This window comes from Mustela nigripes, chromosome 4 (assembly GCF_022355385.1).
Source record: "Mustela nigripes isolate SB6536 chromosome 4, MUSNIG.SB6536, whole genome shotgun sequence".
NCBI lineage: Eukaryota > Metazoa > Chordata > Mammalia > Carnivora > Mustelidae > Mustela > Mustela nigripes.
In genome coordinates this window covers 184,090,684-184,108,670 of record NC_081560.1, presented here as the reverse complement: position 1 = coordinate 184,108,670, position 17,987 = coordinate 184,090,684, and the positions used below count along the sequence as shown (strand labels likewise).

The window sequence follows — 17,987 nt, the reverse complement described above, 5'->3', positions numbered from 1 at the left end:
GGGGGGGGGGGGGGGGGGGGGGGGGGGCGGCGTGCATGGGCTTTGGTTCCAGGCAGATCTGAGCTCGAGCCCTGGCTGGGCCAATGACTGGATGGGACAAGGCTAGAGCCTGTCTGAGCCTCAGTGTCCACATCTCGAAACGAGGATGTCACGTAGGCATCCCCGTGGCGCTGTTTGGGCGCAGAGGCGGGGCTCCACAGGATCGTTTCGGGAGCTGCTTCTTAGCTTTTTGTCTCTGAATTCCACAGCGCTGTCCCGTTGCTGCCGCGGTGGTCTTGACCGTCACTGCCGCACACGGGACCGAGGCAGGGAACAAGGAGCTGGTGCTGCACCCGGAGAGTCCCCGGGCCCGCTCCGTGGCTGTCCGAGGCTGGGCTCAGGTGCCCCGCTCCCTGTGCCTTGTGAGCCAACTGACCTTTGCAATTCCTTCCCTCTCTGTGCCTCAGTTCCCCCGTCTGCAGAGTGCAGTGCCCACGGCTTGCCCAGCCCACCCCTTGGGAGCACGGCAGGGTCCGGGAGGATAACATGAAAGTGCCCAGAAAGCACAGCTATGTCAGGTCCAGGCAACCCGGTACCAGAACTTAACTCCTGGTTCCCACGGGCCAACCTCTGCCCAACATGCTGCCTCCTGATGGTCACCCTGGTGAAGCTGGGAGCCTTCCAAGCCTCAGGAAACTCACCCCTGGCACGGGGCACACCTGTCTCATATTCTGGTTGCTTCTTTAGGGCCCAGATGGTTGCTGAGCTCAATTCATTTAACCATCATCAACCAAGGTTGGAGAGACACAGATGCCTACTGCCCCCAGGAGAACCTGTATTGTGTGACCAAGAAGGCGACATCCTTCATTGTGGGCTCTGGAACTCTCCAGGGCCCACCCCTGCCCTTTTCCCAGGGTTTCTGCCTATCCCAGGGCAGGGTGGCTCTCCACAAGGTCTGCTGAGGGGCAGCTGGCTGGCCTGAGCCCAGGAGTACCTGTGTGATGGTTAAGGTCATGTGTCAGCTTCACTGGCCACAGGAGCCTAGATTAAACATTCTGGGTAAATCTGTAGGGGTGTTTCCAAATGTGCTCAGCCTTTGAATCAGTGGACTCAGTGAAGCAGATTTGCCCTCCCCAGCTGGGTGGGCGCCAGCCAATCCGCTGAGGCCTCTAACAGCACCAGAGTTCTTGCCTCCCTGGTGGGACATTTCATCTCAGCTTCTCCAGCCCTTGGGCCACGACTTAAACCTTCTGCTCTCCCAGGTGGCTGGGCCTTTGGATTCAAGCTGAGTCCCACACAGGCTTTCCAGAGTTTCCAGCTTCCAGAGGACAGACTGGGGGACTTCTCATGCTCTCTCTACTCTCTCTATCTATAGACCTATGTATCTGTCCTGCTTGTCTGTTTCTCTGCAGAATCCCAGTGCAACATGGTCATTTGACGAGGTGATCTACCCCCGTGGGTAAGAGAGTCTTGGGGAAGGGAGTCAGGGAGCCATGTCTGCACGCCAGACACTTGAATGCCACAGCCGCAGACGTGAGTGAGAAAGCAGGGAAGAGGCGGCCTCTGCAAAGACCCCTGGGGTGTTCCGAGAGTCTGAAGAGCGGGTAGACAGCCCGCTGAGGTTGGAAGCTCAGCTCCCACGGACTCAGTGCGAGACTGTAGGCAACTCAACGGCCCCTACAAGCCAGGCTTGTTTCTTCATCAGTGAAGTGAAGTGTGTGTGTGTGTGTGTGTGTGTGTGTGTGTCTGGGGCTGTAGTTCTCAAGACCACTCAGGATTCGAATCCCCTGGGAGATTTTAAAACCACCAATGCCAGGTGTCCCGCCTGGGTTGCTCATTTAACTGGTCCCGGGTGGGGGGGGGGGGGGGTCTGGCTAGGGTTTGGGGATTTGAGCTTTCCAAGCAGAGCTAATCCAAAGCCAAGATGGCCAATAGCAGCCGATCAGGACGTGAAAACCACACAGCCTGTGCCTGCTCCCCTCAGGCAGGGGAGCCCTTCACCCCTGCTCCCGGCCTGGCTGCTCAGTACCTCCCAACAGGCGCTCAGCTGGACCCTGGCTGTGGCTTCGGCTTGGGCCATGAGGCCTAGCAACTCACGCTCCCTGGGTGAGACACCCAAGAAAGGACCTTCCGCTTCCATCCCGGAGCTCCAGGTTCTCCGTAAGAGTCATTTCCCACAAGAGGTCAAATCCTCAGCTATGCTTCCAGAGCGGGGTCTGTCCTTAGCTTTTTCTGAGGTAGGAGCCCGAGGGTGCACGTGGAAACCAAGTCGAGGAGAGCAGGAGAATCAGTCACCCCAGACGCGACCTGCCTTCCAGGTTGGTGGCAATGGCCGGAGCCGAGCGCCGCGCCTGGCGTACCCGATGGGCTGACGCACTCAGTGGGAGGTGCCCGGCTGGGACTCTAAGCAGGACAGGAGAGGTGGCGGCAGGGTCTCTGGAGGTGAGTGTGAGAGCACATCCTGCCCCACCCCACCCCATCTGGCGGTGTGGACGCCCCGGTCGTGGAAGTGTGGTTCTGCTGGGACCCGGGGCCCTGCCCAGCACACGGCCGGAGCCCACAGAACTCCCATCTGATGGGGTGGGCCTGGGGCCACCCATCACCAAGCACGGTGCACCTCATCAGCATCTCTTCTCCCCCAGTCGCAGGAGGGGTGTGGACAGAGCAGGTGGTGCCAAGAGGGGTCTAATTTCAGTCTAATTTCAGTCTAATTTCACTCACTAGGTGTCAGCCTCAAACTTCCTTCCTTGCCGCCCTTGTTGGGGCGCCGCCTCTGTCCCCCCATTCAGGCTGTCCAAGAGCCCCCGCCTGGTGCACCTGACGTGGGGGAGGCAGACAGTGAGTTGGCCACTCCATGTGCACTCCCCGGTAAACTCTGACATCGAGCAGGACACTGGACAGGGAAGGAAGTGAGGCGGAGAGCCCTCATCACTCTTGCAACTCAGCAGGAACAGGGGTCCCAGGGGAGTGAAGGACAGATGATATGAGCAGCTAGAGGTCAAGGGCAAGAGGGTGCTGGCAGGAAGGGCATCAGCACACCTCATACCCCAGACCTCTCTGACTACAGACCAGCACTGTTAATTAGGAAGAACAGGGAAGCCACAGGTGTAGCAAGACAGGTGAAATTAATTTTAATCGTATAGTTTATTTAATCCAAGATATCACCATTCCCTGTGGAATCAATATAAAAAGTATGTGTGAGGGATATATGCCTGGGTGGTTCAGCTGGTTAAGCGACTGCCTTCAGCTCAGGTCATGACCCTGGAGTCCTGGGATCGAGTCCCATATCAGGCTCCCTGCTCAGCAGGGAGTCTGCTTCTCCCTCTGACCCTCCCACTTCTCATGCTCATTCTCTCTCTCACACTTTCTCTCTCAAATAAATAAATAAAATCTTTTAAAAAAAGAAATAAAATTTAAAAAGTGTGTGTGTGTACACACACACACACACATATAGTCATGCTAAGCCACAGAAACCCAATGTGCATTTTATACCTACAGTGCGTTTCAAATCAGACAGGCCATGTTCAAGAGCTCTAAATAAACCCATGATTGGTGAACCCCACACAGGGCTCTAAATCTGGCTCATGCTGTCCCTTCTGCTTGGATTGCCCCTCTAGCATAGTCAAACCCACTTCACAAGGCTGGTCCAGAAAGCTTCAGGCAGAAGAGCTCGCTCCTGCCTCAGAACCACTGGACCCTGTCCCTATCGGATGACATGACACAGTGTTCTGTCTGGGTGCGAGGGCCATATCTATGAGGTCAGTGTCCCCGCAGACTGGGTCTCCTGCAGGACCTCACCAACCCAGGCCTCATCTGCAGGGTCTTTTTCATGCTTTGCACAGACGGTAATGGAGAAATGTGTGCTGAAATGAAACGAGGGTATGTTTGCATATTTTGTGAGGTTTGCTTAGGATGGTTCTTTTGTTCACACAAGAAACCCAAGACAGGAGCCTGATGGCTGATGGCAGTCAGAGAAGGAAAGTCTCCTCAATAAAGGGTGTTGGGAAAACTGGATGGTCATATGCAAAAGAATGAAGCTGAACCACTTTCTTACACCGCCCACAAAAATAAACTCAAAATGGATTACAGACCTAAATGTCAGACCTAAAGCCATGAAACTTCTAAAAGAAAACATAGGCAGTAATTCCTCTGACATCAGCCGTAAAAACACTTTTCTAGATCTATCTCCTCAGGCAAGGGAAACAAAAGCAAAATTAAACTATTGGAACTACACCAAAGTAAAAAGCTTCTGCACAGCGAAGGAAACCATCAACAAAGTGACAAGGCAACCTACAGAGCGGGAGAAGATATTCGTAAATGACATATCCGAAAAGGGGTTCATCTTCAAAATATGTAAAGAACTTATGCAACTCAACACAAAAAGAACAAATAGTCCAATTGAAAGATGGGCAGAGAACCTAAATAGGCATTTCTCCAAAGAAGATGGACAGATAGGCAACAGACACACCAGAAGATGCTCGATATCACTCACCACCAGGGAAATACAAATCAAAACCCCAGTGAGATAACACCCCACACCAGTCAGAACAGCCAGAATTAAAACCACAGGAAGTAACGAGTGCCAGCGAGGATGTGGAGTAACGGGACCCCTCGTGCTCCATCGGTGGGAATGCAAATTTGTACGGCCGGGATGGAAAACAGTGTGGAGGTTCCTCAAAAAATTAAAACTAGAATTACTGTGTGATCCAGTAATTGCACTACTGGGGATATATCCCAAAGAAAATGAAAACACTAATCTGGAAAGCTATATGAACACTTCTGTTTATAGCAGCATTATTTATAATGCCGAGATACGGAAGCAGCCCAAGGGTCCACTGACGGATGATGAATGGATACAGATGTGGTTTCTCTCTACACACACACAGCGGAATATTACTGAGCAGAATGAAATCTCATCATTAGCAACAACATGGTTGGAGCAAGAGCGTATAATGCTAAGTGAAACAAGTCAGAGAGGGGAAGACAAATACCATATGATTTCACTCGTATGTGGAATTGAAGAAACAAGACAAAAGGAGACACAAAGAAAGAAACACAACAACAACAAAAACCAGACTCTTAAACACAGAGAACAAAGTGGTGGTCGCGAGTCGGGAGCACTGGGTGGGGGATGGGTGAAATAAAGGGGATCAAGACTACACTTGTCTCCATGAGCCCTGAGTAATGCATAGAATTGTTCAATCACTACATTATACACCTGAAACTAATAGCATGCTGTATGTTGATTTTATTTAAAAAAAATTAAAATTTACCACCACCACCGCTCCCCCCAAAAAGAAAGTCAAGACAGGAGCTGGGTGAGCAGTGGTGGCGGGGCTTCACCAGAGCCGTATTTGTGTGTATGAGGTTTGTTGGGCATAGCTTTTTCTCCCTAGTAAGTTGCCATTCATCCCCTTAACAGAGGAGCAGTTCAGTGAGTATTTTTAAAAACCCCAAATGCATCAAATCCATTTGGAGGAACATATTGCATTGTGAATCTACCATCAATTTTACTGAAACATTATTTTCTGGGCACCATTAGAGGAACCAAGCTATAATCAGAAAAAAAAAAAAAAGGAAAATTTTGTTGGGAAATGAGATTAAGCCAGAGAAAAATCCAATAGTTTAAATCTGGAGCCACATTACCTATTCTCCACTGAGGGTTCAAGTTCCCATCATCAGACCCACAGGTCCCCTTTCCGGTGGGATCTAAGAGGAGAGCCGTCTGCCTGCCCTCCCCACCCACTGTCTCTTTCCTCGCTGGATTTATTCCCCTCGCTGCACACACCAGCCTGTCCAAGTAGGAGGGAGGGAGGGCCAACCATAGACGTCATCCATGCCAGGCCTGTGCTGCCCATGATCTCCATGCTCAAAGTCTTTCAGTCCTCAAAATAAGCCTCATTTTGATGGGAGACGGAGGCTCAGAGAGGTGGCATCACTGGTCCAGGGTCACACAGCAGGAAGAAGTGTTGCTGTGGTTTGAACCGACATGGCCACGTTCCAGAGCCCGTGCTAGTCACCACCCTGCGGCCCTGCCCTTGGACAGCCCTTGGACTTGCCTCGGCCTAGGCTTCGTGTCCCCTGGAAAACCTGATCTCTGTGAGCTTTAGCGTCCTGCCTGGATGTGGCACATCTAGACCAAGTGTTCTCCCCAGGGGTGATGCTGATCCCCAGGGCAGTGTCTGAAGACATTTCTAGCTGTGAACACTGGGGTGCAGCAGGGAAGTAGTGGTAAGACATAGGTAGAAGAAACAGGGCTGCTAACAGGTTCCAATGCACAGAGCAGCCCCACCACAAAAGGGATCCCATGCAAAACGTCAGTAGTGGGGAGGTCTAGTCAACAGTTCGAGAAGGAGGAGCCAATAGCTCTGTTATGCCCACCTCAGACCTACCCAGAGACCAGCAGACCCTCCCAGGTCCTACACACAAAGTGAGATTTCCCCCAGAGGAAGCAGCTGTGAAGAGACAGTAGAAGACACTCCAAGAGGAGCAAAGATGGGGATGCCATGGGGGAGCAGAGCCCCTAGCGGAGGGGGGACAGATGTTCTCCTGGGCCAAAGAGCGGGTGGAACTCCAGGAAACAGATGTCAGCTCAGGGTAAGGATGAATGGGAGGAACAGGGAGCTCTGGCTACAGTGGGCTCCTCCTCCCAGAGCATGCGAGCTCACCGGAGGGGACAGGGGGCAGGGGGTTCCTTCCCCTCGCCAGCTGCAGATGCTGTGGGATGCTGGGATGCTGGGATGCTGGGCTGTGTCTGCTTTCATTCTCTCTCTCTCTCTCACACACACACACACACACACACACACGCACCGCACACTTGCACACCCTATGCATATCTACATCCCAGGCTCAACATCCCCTTCCTAATAAAACATCAAAGTCCCTTTTTATTATCAACTTCCCAAATAGTGAAGCTATTCTGGAAACAGGGTTGTGGTTTTTCTTCCCCTCCAGTGTGTAAGACTGATGGGATGATACTTTTCTGTCTGGTTAAAGCATAAGAGAGAAATCCGGCACCTAGAGCAGCCTGGCTTTTGGAATGCAGGGCCCTGTGGCCAGCAAGCTGCGTCTCGGAGCACGGGGCTGGTGGGCGGGAGCGCAGGGGGCCAGCTCACAGCGCCTGCACCGTGGGAGGTCCCCAGAGTGCCTGGATAAGCAGGTCCCTCCAGATGCGCTGGGACCGTGCTCCCCACCCCCTGTGCTGACGACATGTGCTGCCTGCTGTTGACCGGGGTGTCCAGGTGGAGGATGCCTGGGGGTCGGGGCCACACTGTGTTCAGGGGAAGGTAGGAATCCAACGAAGCCAAGATGTCTTCCTCTGTCCATTCTCCCCTTTCCTTTCCTTTCCTTTCGGGGCTCTTGGGGCTACAGGGTTAGGTGGCGTGGTCTGGGAATCAAGGGGAGATTCTTTTCCATCCCTTCTGGTTCTGAAGGCTGAAACGAAAAAGCCTGTGCCCTCCTTCTCACCAAACCTGTCACGCTCACTGTCACCTCCGATGCACCACCCTCTGGAAACATGTGTCCGACAGAGAGGCCGGTGACTGCTCCAGGTCACAGGGGCCCTGCTTTGTTCCCCAAAGCCCCAGTCCCGCCGGTCAGGCTTACCTGGTGATCACGTAGGGTGCGAAGCATACGAGGAAGGTCCCTATGAAGGTGCTGATCTTCTTGGTGGCACGCTGACGCCTCCTTTTCTGCTCCTCCAGACAGCGCTCCCGCACACTGCACAGGAGAGAGGGGAAGAGCACTTGTTATTAATGGACACCGGCAGGGCCTTGAGTGCAGGGGCTCAGGAAGGGGCCAGAGAGACCTGAGGTCAAGTCCCGGCCATAGGTGTGTGACCTCGGACATGTCATGACCTTGGACACATGCATGACATCTCTAAGCCTCAAGGTCATCATCTGTGAAATGTGCATTGTAATAAAATGCCGTCAAGGGCTCTTTGGAGAATTAAATGCAAAAAGCACAGAGACATATGAAATGCCTTCAATGCATAAAACACATAAAGCAATTAACATGATGCCCAAGTGCAAAAAAATATCAATTCTCATTATGACTACTTGTGAAATTCACTGATCACCTGCCCTAAGCCAGCGCCAGTCTACGTTCTCTGAGTAGTTTCTCTCATTCTTGTCTTTACTGATATTTACTGATATTCAGGTGTGTTTGACCTGCCTCGTGGGTTTTACTGGCCCTGGTTTTACAGTGAAGATTAAGAGTTCAGGTTTGCTCAGCTGATAAATGGAGACAGGACTGGAACCCTTGTCTGGGTTTCTCAAAACTGGTCCTTTATATCCGGGCTGACCTGGACCTTTCCTTTCCTCTATGCTTTCGGTCCTGGGTCTTCCGTCCCAAAGCCTCAGCCCTGCCTGGAGTTATAGACACTACCTTAGGGGGTCACAGGGAGAAGTCACTTATTTCCTTCAGGGACCAAGCTCAGTGAAGCTAAGATACTAAGACTCTGGGAAGTTGGGGACACAGCTCTGAGGATGGAATCAGGAGCTTGCTGCCTAAGCTTCTAACCACACCCTGGTCCTGACTCCACCGGCCCCAGGGATGTCCGAGAACAGACATCTCATGTCAACTGAGAGAAGTGGTCTGTGCAACCCGTTTCCTGTAGCCACAGAGTAGTTCTTGAGCACCAGCGAGCTGTCCGTTATTGCCATCAGAGAGCCCAAGGGCCAGTCCGGTTCTATTCCATGAGATTCCATGTGAGCAGGCGTTTCTACTATTTAATTTTTATTTTTTTAAAGATTTTATTTATTTATTTGACAGAGAGAGTGAGAGAGCATAAGCAAGGGGAACAGCAGAGGGAGAAGGAGAAGCAGGCTCCCCCTGAGCCGGGAGCCTGATACGGGACTCAATCCCAGGACTCTGAGATATGACCTGCCTGGAGCTAGGGACGCTGCCTTAGGGGGTCACAGGGAGAAGTCTGAAGGCGGACGCTTAACGCACAAGGCCACCCAGACACCTTATCTACTGTTTATTTGCATTTGTATTTGTTTGTATTTATTTAATATAATTTAATTTTTTAAATGTCCCCCCTCGGAAAAAAATTTTTTTTTTATTATGTTTTGTTAGTCATCCCACAGCACGTCATTCGTCTTTGATGCCATGTTCCATGATTCATTGTCTGCGTATAACACCCAGAGCTCCACGCAACCCGTGCCCTCCTCAACACATGTCACCGGGCCGACCCCTCCCCCCACCCCTCCCCTCTGAAACCCTCAGTTTGTTTCCCGGAGTCCAAAGACTACTGTTGATTTTTTAAATAAATCACATCACTCCACAAATGAACAAGGAGGAAGACCGCAGACAGAGCTGCCCAGGAAGTGGAGATAATCTGGCTGAATTAGGCCCTGGCTGTAGAGCCCCTGCTCCAGCATTAAGCCAGTTTGTACAGGGAAAGCAAGGAGCAGAGGGAAGTACTTAAGGCAGGACCACAAGCAGCCTGAATGCCAGTGCGACCTCCCCCTTCCTTCCACAAGGACCATCGTTTTAACACTGGATTGAAACTCTCCATCACCGTATTTCCAATCTCAGAAGGACAATTCCACGTTAGCCTGGACAGAAGGCCCCTGAAATTCTTGTAGGACTTTAGCACCTGCCTTGGAATGTAGAGTTGGGAACTGGAGTTTGGTTTGGTACAAATAGGCTTCACAGTGGCTGAAGAAGTATTACTATTAAATCACGTTACTAATTAATTTCTAATAACTAATCATAATAACAGTCCACATCCCATTTTAAATGCCTTGATGGAGGTTCATGTGCATTGGTTATCTGATGCTCACAACGTCTCCATACACTGAGGACTGATACAACTATTATCTTTTCTTTTTTTTCAGATAAGCAGATGAGGCATAGAGGGGTTAAGTAACTTGCTCAAGATCACACAGCTGGTGAGTAGTGGTGATAGGATGACCAACTTGCCCTGGGGAGCCAGGACTGTCCTGATTTTAGCATGGAAAGTCTTGCATCCTGGATGCTTTGCATGGAACCCCCTCCACCCAGAGCAAACGAGGACACTGGGTCTCCCCAGGTGATGGCAGGATATGAACCCAGGCCATGTGATGGCAGGATATGAACCCAGGCCATCTGACTCTGGAGGCTTGAGCTCGTCTTCCAACTGGTGGACGTCTACACCAACCCCGTGGGAGGCAGCAGGGCATCATTTTATCCAGAAAACCTGAAGAATACAGCCGCTGGGGCAGGAGGACTGGGGGACTTCAGCTGAGGTCATCCAGCAAGACTCAGTCTTAATCTTGTGGCTCCCCATTATACTTGGGTCTCTGCAGAGTCTTCTACCAACGTCCTCTGGCTCTTCTAACATGTGCACAATATGGGTGGGTGTGGAGAGAAGGCACAGGGCCCCACCCAGAGGGTCTGGGTGCCTTGAGGAGACTGATTCATCTTAGTCTGCCTGAGACTGTCCTGGTTTTAAAACCCGAAGTCCTGCGTCCTCGGAGAGCACCGTCGGTACTCGGCAAACCAGGACAATGGTCACCCGAGCGTGCAGTGGGTTTGGTATCTTCCCCATAACACCGGCACTTTTGTCTTAATATTGAACTATTTCCCCCAAACATTCATGCAATTGACTTGAGAATTGCTGGAGATTTGGGACACGAGCTGGGTCATCATGTGCACTCACCCATGAAGGCGTACAGCATTCTAGGCTTCCCCTAAAAATTCTAAAAAAAAAAAATTCTAGGCATCCCCTAAACCATGAGCACCACCACTGATGTCGGCACTGGGGCAGGCCTTCCTCCCATCTGTGACCTTGACGATATTGTCCCTTTCTCAGATGCTTCAGAATAACCCCAGTGAATGAAAGAGCTCTGAGAGAGATGTCCTAGTCCCAGCTCTGCCCTCATTGCTGTGTGGCCCCGGGGAAGTCACTAAACCTCTCTGAATCTGGTTCCTCATTTATCCAAGGGGAATTTCATGATAGCTGTAATTAGAGCTACCATTTAGCAGGCACAGAAATGACTCAACAGCTAGCAAGGTCTTGAGGAGTGAGAAGCTCCCTCCGGCACCCCCAAGAGGGACTATACTCACTGCTGAGGGGCTGAGGACCCAGTTGTCTCCCCTATACCTGGAGCACCCAATAGTCCTTCCTTAATGACATGAGGAACACTTAAAAACAGATATTGGTAAAAGCTTTAGAGGTCTTTGGAAAGGTAAACATATTGCAGTGACCTCAAAGGAAGAAAATTGGACACTGTCCAGGCTAGAAGGACCAACGTCACCACTGGACACTGTCAAAACCTATGGGAAATAATTCTCTCTGTTCTTGCAAAGCTTTGTCCAGCAGAAAACATCACATCACTAGCACTCCGCAGATACGTTATTTCTGTGGGTGCCTGTGGTTCAGACCTCAGCATCTGACATCCAGAAAACACCTGATCACTCTATGTGGTGTGAAGTGATGAACCCTTAAAAAAAGTCTCAGAAAATTAAGTCTCAATCATTTTTTTAAAGTGACCCCCTCAAAAAGAGATGATGGGAGAAACCTGTTCTGAAACAGATTTTTTTTTTTTTTTTTTTTTGAGTGAGCCTTAGAGTTCTTGAGCGACCGGACAATGAAAGGCTGTGAAAGCTTCCACTAACCCCTGGAGTCCTTTCTTGTGAATAGTGTGGTAGAAAGCATGTGGCCCCAGAGCCTGGTGTCTGGGTTCCAATCCAGGCTTCACCACTTAATTGCTGTGTGGTCTTAGGCAAGTTACCCAACCTCTCTGTTCATCCGCCTCCTCATCTCAGAGTACCTACCTCCTAGGGTCTTACTGAGATTAACATCCAAAAAGTACTTAGGACAGTGTGTGACTCAGTAAACCTTCAGTAACCATAATTATTATCTATTCGGCTGTTCCAGCATCCTCTGGAACTCCAAAACCACAGGATTCCCACCCACCACAAAAGTTTTCTTTCTGCCCTGTACATGTAGGAGAGACAGACAGAAAGACAGAAAGACAGAAAGAGCTGCAACCAGAGACCGTGCCAGAGGAGGTCTGAGCTGACTTCTGATTCCAGTGCTAACCCCGTGACACTCTCTGGCCTCCAGCAACCCAGTGGAAACTGTCTCAATGGCCCCTGGCCTACCACAGGTGTCCAAGGTGGACGCCATGTCTGGGTCACATCCACATGGGTCTAGTCATTCCTCTTTTCTGAGACACACTGCCTAGACGCCACTGCCTAGACCTCACATAGTCATGCACAGTACGGGAAACCCCTCATCCACCTAGCCCAGCTCACAGATGGAGAAAATGAGGCTCTGAGAAGAGAGAACTCACCGCTCTTCCGAGAGTGAGATGCTGGCCGAGCTAGCCCCCAGTTACTGAGTGCCGGTCTGGCGCTCCTGGTCAGGAAGCACATGGATGCTTCCCTGAACTCCTGCAAGAGGAGGGCGTCTTCCCCGCCCAGAGCTCCCTGGATTTCCAGGTAAGGCCAGGGCAGATGGCAGGAGGAGGCCAACGCAGCCGTGCAACCTTCTTGCTTATCATTATTGTGAAGCACGGTATGAGAGCAGCTTGCCTGTACCCAGAACAACAGAATAAAACCACCCTCTACTTGCTCTCATTTTTTCCCCACCATAGCTTTGCAAAACGGAGCTCCTTGAAGTCTTATAGCCCTGGGAGTTGCTGTTTTATTTATTTGCAGATGAGGACACAGGGGGACAGCCACGTTTGTGCTGCCCCCAGGGTCCCACAGTGAGCTTAGGACAGAACCAGGACTCCTGGCTCCTGGTTTTCCCCCAAATCCCACTGCCCTCTCTAGGACCACAGAGAAAAGCAAGCTGCATCCAACTGCACAGATGCATTCTCCAGATATTGCACAGGGGTAGCCGCTGGAGTCCTCAGGCTTATAGGCTGACTCTGGAATGCAGGGGTGAGGGTCTCCCAATTTACTGGCCAGAAACGTCCTCCCAAAGTATAAGCTGATGCATCAGCCTGGGGCTTCCCGAGAACTGCCACAGGACACAGCTTCCTTGTGATAAAGAGATGCGCTTTCCAGCACCATGACATGTGGGGCCAAAGAGATGTTCCCCAGTGGACACCAATAAATGGCAGAATGAACAGAGAAGGCCAGAAATATCTGAAGTGAGTAAATGAGGCAATCACAGCCAAAACCATCTAGTCCCAGACACTGCCGTGCCCAGCACAATGGTCTGGGCCCTGAATGGTCCCCAGATGACCGCAATCGGTCTTGAGCGCATGCTCCAAGTACTCCCAGGGTAATCCAGATTGTTTTCTGTCTTTTAAAATAACAAAACAAAAGGCAAGGGAACAGGCTGATGGATGGTAAAGCAGACCTTGAGTCTGGGGTCAGGATGTTAGTGTGAAAAGTCGTGTCCTCAGATCTCACAAGAGGGGGCCCTGTCCTGGGTCCTGAACAGTGAGGGGACTACGTCCCTCTCCATGAAATGAAGACTTCATGTGCCCACCCAGAGCCCATACCATCCATTCCAGATCAAGCTCCAAGTATCCGGAACACTGAATTCCCTGCCCAGATGCCGTGATCCTGCTTCCAGGACGTGAGCAGGCATCCTCCCCAGGCCCATCCTCCTGGGGGTGACAATGCCACAGGTGTACTTGGCTTGGAACCTGAGGGGTGGAGGCTCCTCGGGGTGCTGGGGAGAGCCGGGGTGGAGAGCAGAGGCAGGGGCTGTGTGCTTGGAGCTGGCTCAGCTCTCCCCACCACGGACGAGGCTGAACTCCAAGGAGCCCGAGAATTCTAAATTTGAACCCAGCCTTGCAGAGTGTTATAAATGTATGCTTGTCAAGGTAGGAGGATAGAACATATTTCATTTAACAGTTTGTAAGCTTAATTTAGAACTTCTAAATATTTATATAAATGGTTTGTGAGCCTCTATTTGCACTTTTGTCCCGTCTAGAAATCTCAGGGGCAGAACTGGGCACAAGTTTTGGCTCAAGCCACATCCTGGATCTCTTAAATTAGGCAAATGACCTTGGCCTCCTTCCCTGGGTCTCCCAATTTCCTCACCTGTAGAACCAAGGGCACAGTGAGTGTATCTCCTGGGTCCTTCCAACTCCTACACCAAAGCTTGGACGCCCTCCAGGGTTGGCCCTTTAGCCAGCACTCTGCAGACGGCCATCACAGGGATGAGTGTACTTCACCGTCCCGTGGGGAAGCCCCTGACCCAATCCAGGCGAGCAGTGACCCTCAGCTGGACTGGGGGAGCAGGGATGCCACGTCGGAGCCCCAGCACCCGCCTTAGGTCCCACTTCGGGTGAAAGCCCACGTCTCTGGCAACGGTGGGGAGAGGACCTGCCATCACTCGTCCGGAGCTGTGGTTTGGGAAAATAGAACCGAGCAAGCTGAGCGGTCGGAGGGCCAGCTGGGTAATAAATATCAGGAATTCCTAATTGCTTTATGAATGTCACAACTTGAAAAACCACCACAGGAAGACAGGAGCGGGGAACGTCTCTCAGGACAGACTAAACTGAAAACACAGGGTCTTTTGGCAGCGTCGCAACAAAGCAGTCCAGGCTGCCACTCACAGCGTTAAACACTCTGTGGGAAGAGCAGGCCCCATCAGGGAGCTTTCTGACAAACGTCACCCTGGGCCTCAGGGAACTCAAAACAGGTCCCTCCTAATTAAGTCCCAGGAGGCCATAGTGTGGTGGCTGTCAACGAAAACTTCCAGGGAGCCAAGACTCCCCCCGCTGTCCCAGCTGTCCACATAAGGAAGCCTGGCTTCTGCTCATCCCCAGAGGCCCCTGGCTGTCAGCACCAAACCCGCCCAGGAGGCTTGTTTGATCTTTCCGGAACCTTCATGCCTAGAGCTTGAGTGTTCGAGGGGCAGCCCTTCTCTGTCAGACAGAGCTGGCTCTGTGGTTTCTCTGTGCAGAGAAAGAGTTCGGAGAAGCCAGGAAAGAAGCTGCAGATCAGCTGCAAGGAAGCTGGAGCCCTCCTGTGTGGCCCGTCTCCCACACTCTCACTCTGGGGACCCGTCTCCACACTGACGGCATGTGGGCGTCACTGAAGGGACAGTCCTCTCCCATCTGCCTGCTATTCCATAACCTCAGGCTGGCCCTTGGCCAGTGGGGCCTGTCTGAACTGGCTGAGGGCCATTCTTCCCCAGAAGCCCTTCCTCTTCCCAGCGCAGACTAGTGCTATCCCTTGGCCTGGCAGGACCCCATGGCACTGGGTGTCGGGGCTCCAGAAAGGATCCCAGGCCTTCGAAGAGGTCAAGGCTTGCCCAGAGGGGAATAGAAGGAGCATGCCGACCTGGAGTCAGTGACAGATTCGCAAGAGTGGAGATGGGCCCATATCCCAAAGGGGCTAAAAAGGAGCCATGGCTCCTCCTGTTCTGGAACTTGGAAGGGCAGCAGGAATGGGATTTGTACTGGTTTGAGTAAGAAGGGATTCCTATCCTGGCTCAATGCCTTCTCTGCTTAGACTCACGGTGGGAGGGCCCGGGATAGGAGTCGTTCCAGTGTCAGTTGTTCAACAGCACTCCCTCAGCTTCTGAAACAGCCCCAGTCATGTCCTAGGGATGGACCTTCCGGAGTGAGGTCCTCCCGCCCCGGGAGAGGGCAAGGGGACGAGCTCAGCAACTGTGGCTGGGGGAGATTTCCTGGAGAGACACTGAACCACGACACGTGCCGTGAGTCAGCCCAGGCCACTGTGGTCAGTGTGCACGCGTGTCACCGGTGACAGGCGCACGTGTGGCCACCGGTCTGTTAGATATGCAGTTTACACACGAGCATGTGCAACTGTGTGCTTGTGGCTCATACATTCACAGGCACGGATTCACAGGCCCTGGGGTCTTTGTGCTCTCGGTCATTCTGGTGTGAATACTGCACGTGATTCCATTGGGAAGACTCTGTGGCTGGAAGCTTTGGCCCAGCCCGGAAGGAGGAAGGGCCATCCTGAGGCGAAACAACGCCCACGCACATGCACGCCCTTGCCTGTGCAGACGCAGTGGAGTTTAAGGTTCTCCTTTCTATTGCTCGTGGGCAGAAACAGCTCACATTGAAGGAGCCCTTGCTCCAACAGACGCCTGCGGTCTGCACCCCTCAGCCACGAGCTTGCATCTCCTTTGGGGGGGGCATTCATACCCCAAAGACCCAGCTCCCTCACTGCCCCCAGCTGCCCCCCTTAGGAGCGCTCTATCTACCTCACTTTCTGCGCCATCTGGAAGCCAAAGCCCCCTGATTTAGGGTCCTGGGTGACAGAAGGGAAGCCTGCCCTTCCCGGGGGATGAAGAGATATAAAACAGCAAAGTCCTCAGAAACACCACCGGCTGTTCCCTTCCTTGGGGTTCTATTCTCATTAGGGAAGCCAAGTGAGCTCAGGACACCTCAGCTAAGAGTTTCCTCCTTCCTTCCCTGAGATGCTCCAAGGGATGGCAGGACTTCCTAATGGGTAGCTGCCCCTGAAGTGCCCCCGTCGCCCGACCTGACTTTCTGAGACAGTGGCCAGTTGAGGGGGAAGGCGGTGTGGACAGGTTTTTCCCAGGAGCCTTGTGGGTGACACTCTCCCTCTGCAGGGGTCTCTGGTCTCCAAGTCTGGGAGACACGGGACAGTGCTGTTTGCAAGAGCAGTGCTCCAGTTCCCTCAGAGCCCTTCAGATGCTCCTTTAAGGATCCACACAGGAAGGTACAGCCCGAGGACTCACACGCGCGCACACACACAGAGAATCTGGAGACAGAGGCAGCACCAGACACCAGAGGAAGGGAAGACCCAGAAGAGCAGCACGCTCCTATCTGGAGAGCTTTTGAGGGGCTCCCCCAGCATCTAAGCCACAGTCTCAGGGCCTGATTAGAACCTCTTAATGAGCTCAAACAGTGAACACAGATCCCTGCCTTCCCGCCAGGCTGTTAACAGTGAAATCCACAAACATCTCAAAGAAACATCCATCCAACAAAGTTCTGACTCTTTGTACCCGGAGACTTCAAAACACGTACATACTGTGTCACCCACGTTTTTGGTGGCCCTGCTTTGTGGTTTTCTAAGCACCTGCCTCGAGACTGAGACAGGCTGCCCTGGTCCCTCCCCACAACCTGAGTTTTCCAAAGAAAAGAAGGGAGGCTCCGGGGCAAAGGGGCCTGCCTGAGGCCGCACGCTGGGAGTCATGGGGTGGGGGGAGGACACAAGGACCCCCTCCCTCCCACCAAGAGCCCACCCCCCCACCAAGAGCCCTCCCCCCCACCAAGAGCCCTCCCAGCCGCAGCCCTCCCCCTGCGCCCCTGCCCCTGCGCCCCCTCACCTGGGGTGGATGTCCACGAGCAGCACGAGCGTCTGCATGGTGATCACGTCGATGCGCTTGCAGTGGAAGCGAGCCACCTTGAGCACCTTGAGGTACGTGCAGCAGAGCACGACGAAGGACAGCAGGAAGCTGAGCGCGTGGAAGGCGCCCGTGAAGACGGCGAAGCGCAGGCGCTCGTCCGGCCGCCGGCTGCACAGCGTGCACGACGCGTACAGCTGGTGGAAGCCGAGCCAGGACAGGGCGAGCGCGGCGGCGGGGAAGGCGAGCGCGTGCAGCCACGTGTAGGCCACCATGAGCGCGGCGTCGCGGAGGCGCATCTTGGCGCGGTAGCTCAGCGGGAAGACCACGGCCACCCAGCGGTCGATGCTGAGCGCCGCCATGCTGAGCATGGAGTTGGTGGCCAGGAAGGTGTCGAGGAAGGCGGCCAGGCGGCACAGGCGGTCCCCGGCGGGCTGCCGCTGCGCCACGACGCCGGCCAGCGTGAGCGGCATGTTGAGCACAGTGCACAGCAGGTTGCCGCACGTGAGGTTGAGGGTGAAGAGCGCCGGCGCCTGGCGGCGGATGTCGGCGCTGTGCAGCAGGCACAGCAGCACCAGCGCGTTGGACAGCAGCGAGACGCCCATCGTGCCCACCAGCAGCCCCGCCAGGCCCGCGTCCCACGAGTTCATGGTGCGCGCCCGCCGCGGCGCTCAGGGCCCGCCACCCGGCGCCGCCATGGCGCCCCCGCCGCCGCCGCCGCCGCCCCGCGCCCCCCCGGCCCCCGCCGCCATGGGCCGCCCCC

General features: G+C 53.3%; 1 protein-coding gene across 1 annotated transcript in view; it reads right to left on the bottom strand.

Moving 5' to 3' along the window:
• GPR26 (G protein-coupled receptor 26) overlaps positions 1-17,919 on the bottom strand; it is a 32,873-nt gene extending 14,954 nt beyond the window's left edge. The window contains exons 1-2 of the mRNA XM_059395952.1: positions 17,207-17,919; positions 7,585-7,698 (exon numbers count right to left, since the gene is read on the bottom strand). Coding sequence (XP_059251935.1) covers positions 7,585-7,698; positions 17,207-17,874 — 782 coding nt within the window. The 5' untranslated portion in view covers positions 17,875-17,919. The remainder of the gene's footprint in view (positions 1-7,584; positions 7,699-17,206) is intronic.
• Between the last annotated feature and the right edge of the window lie 68 nt (positions 17,920-17,987).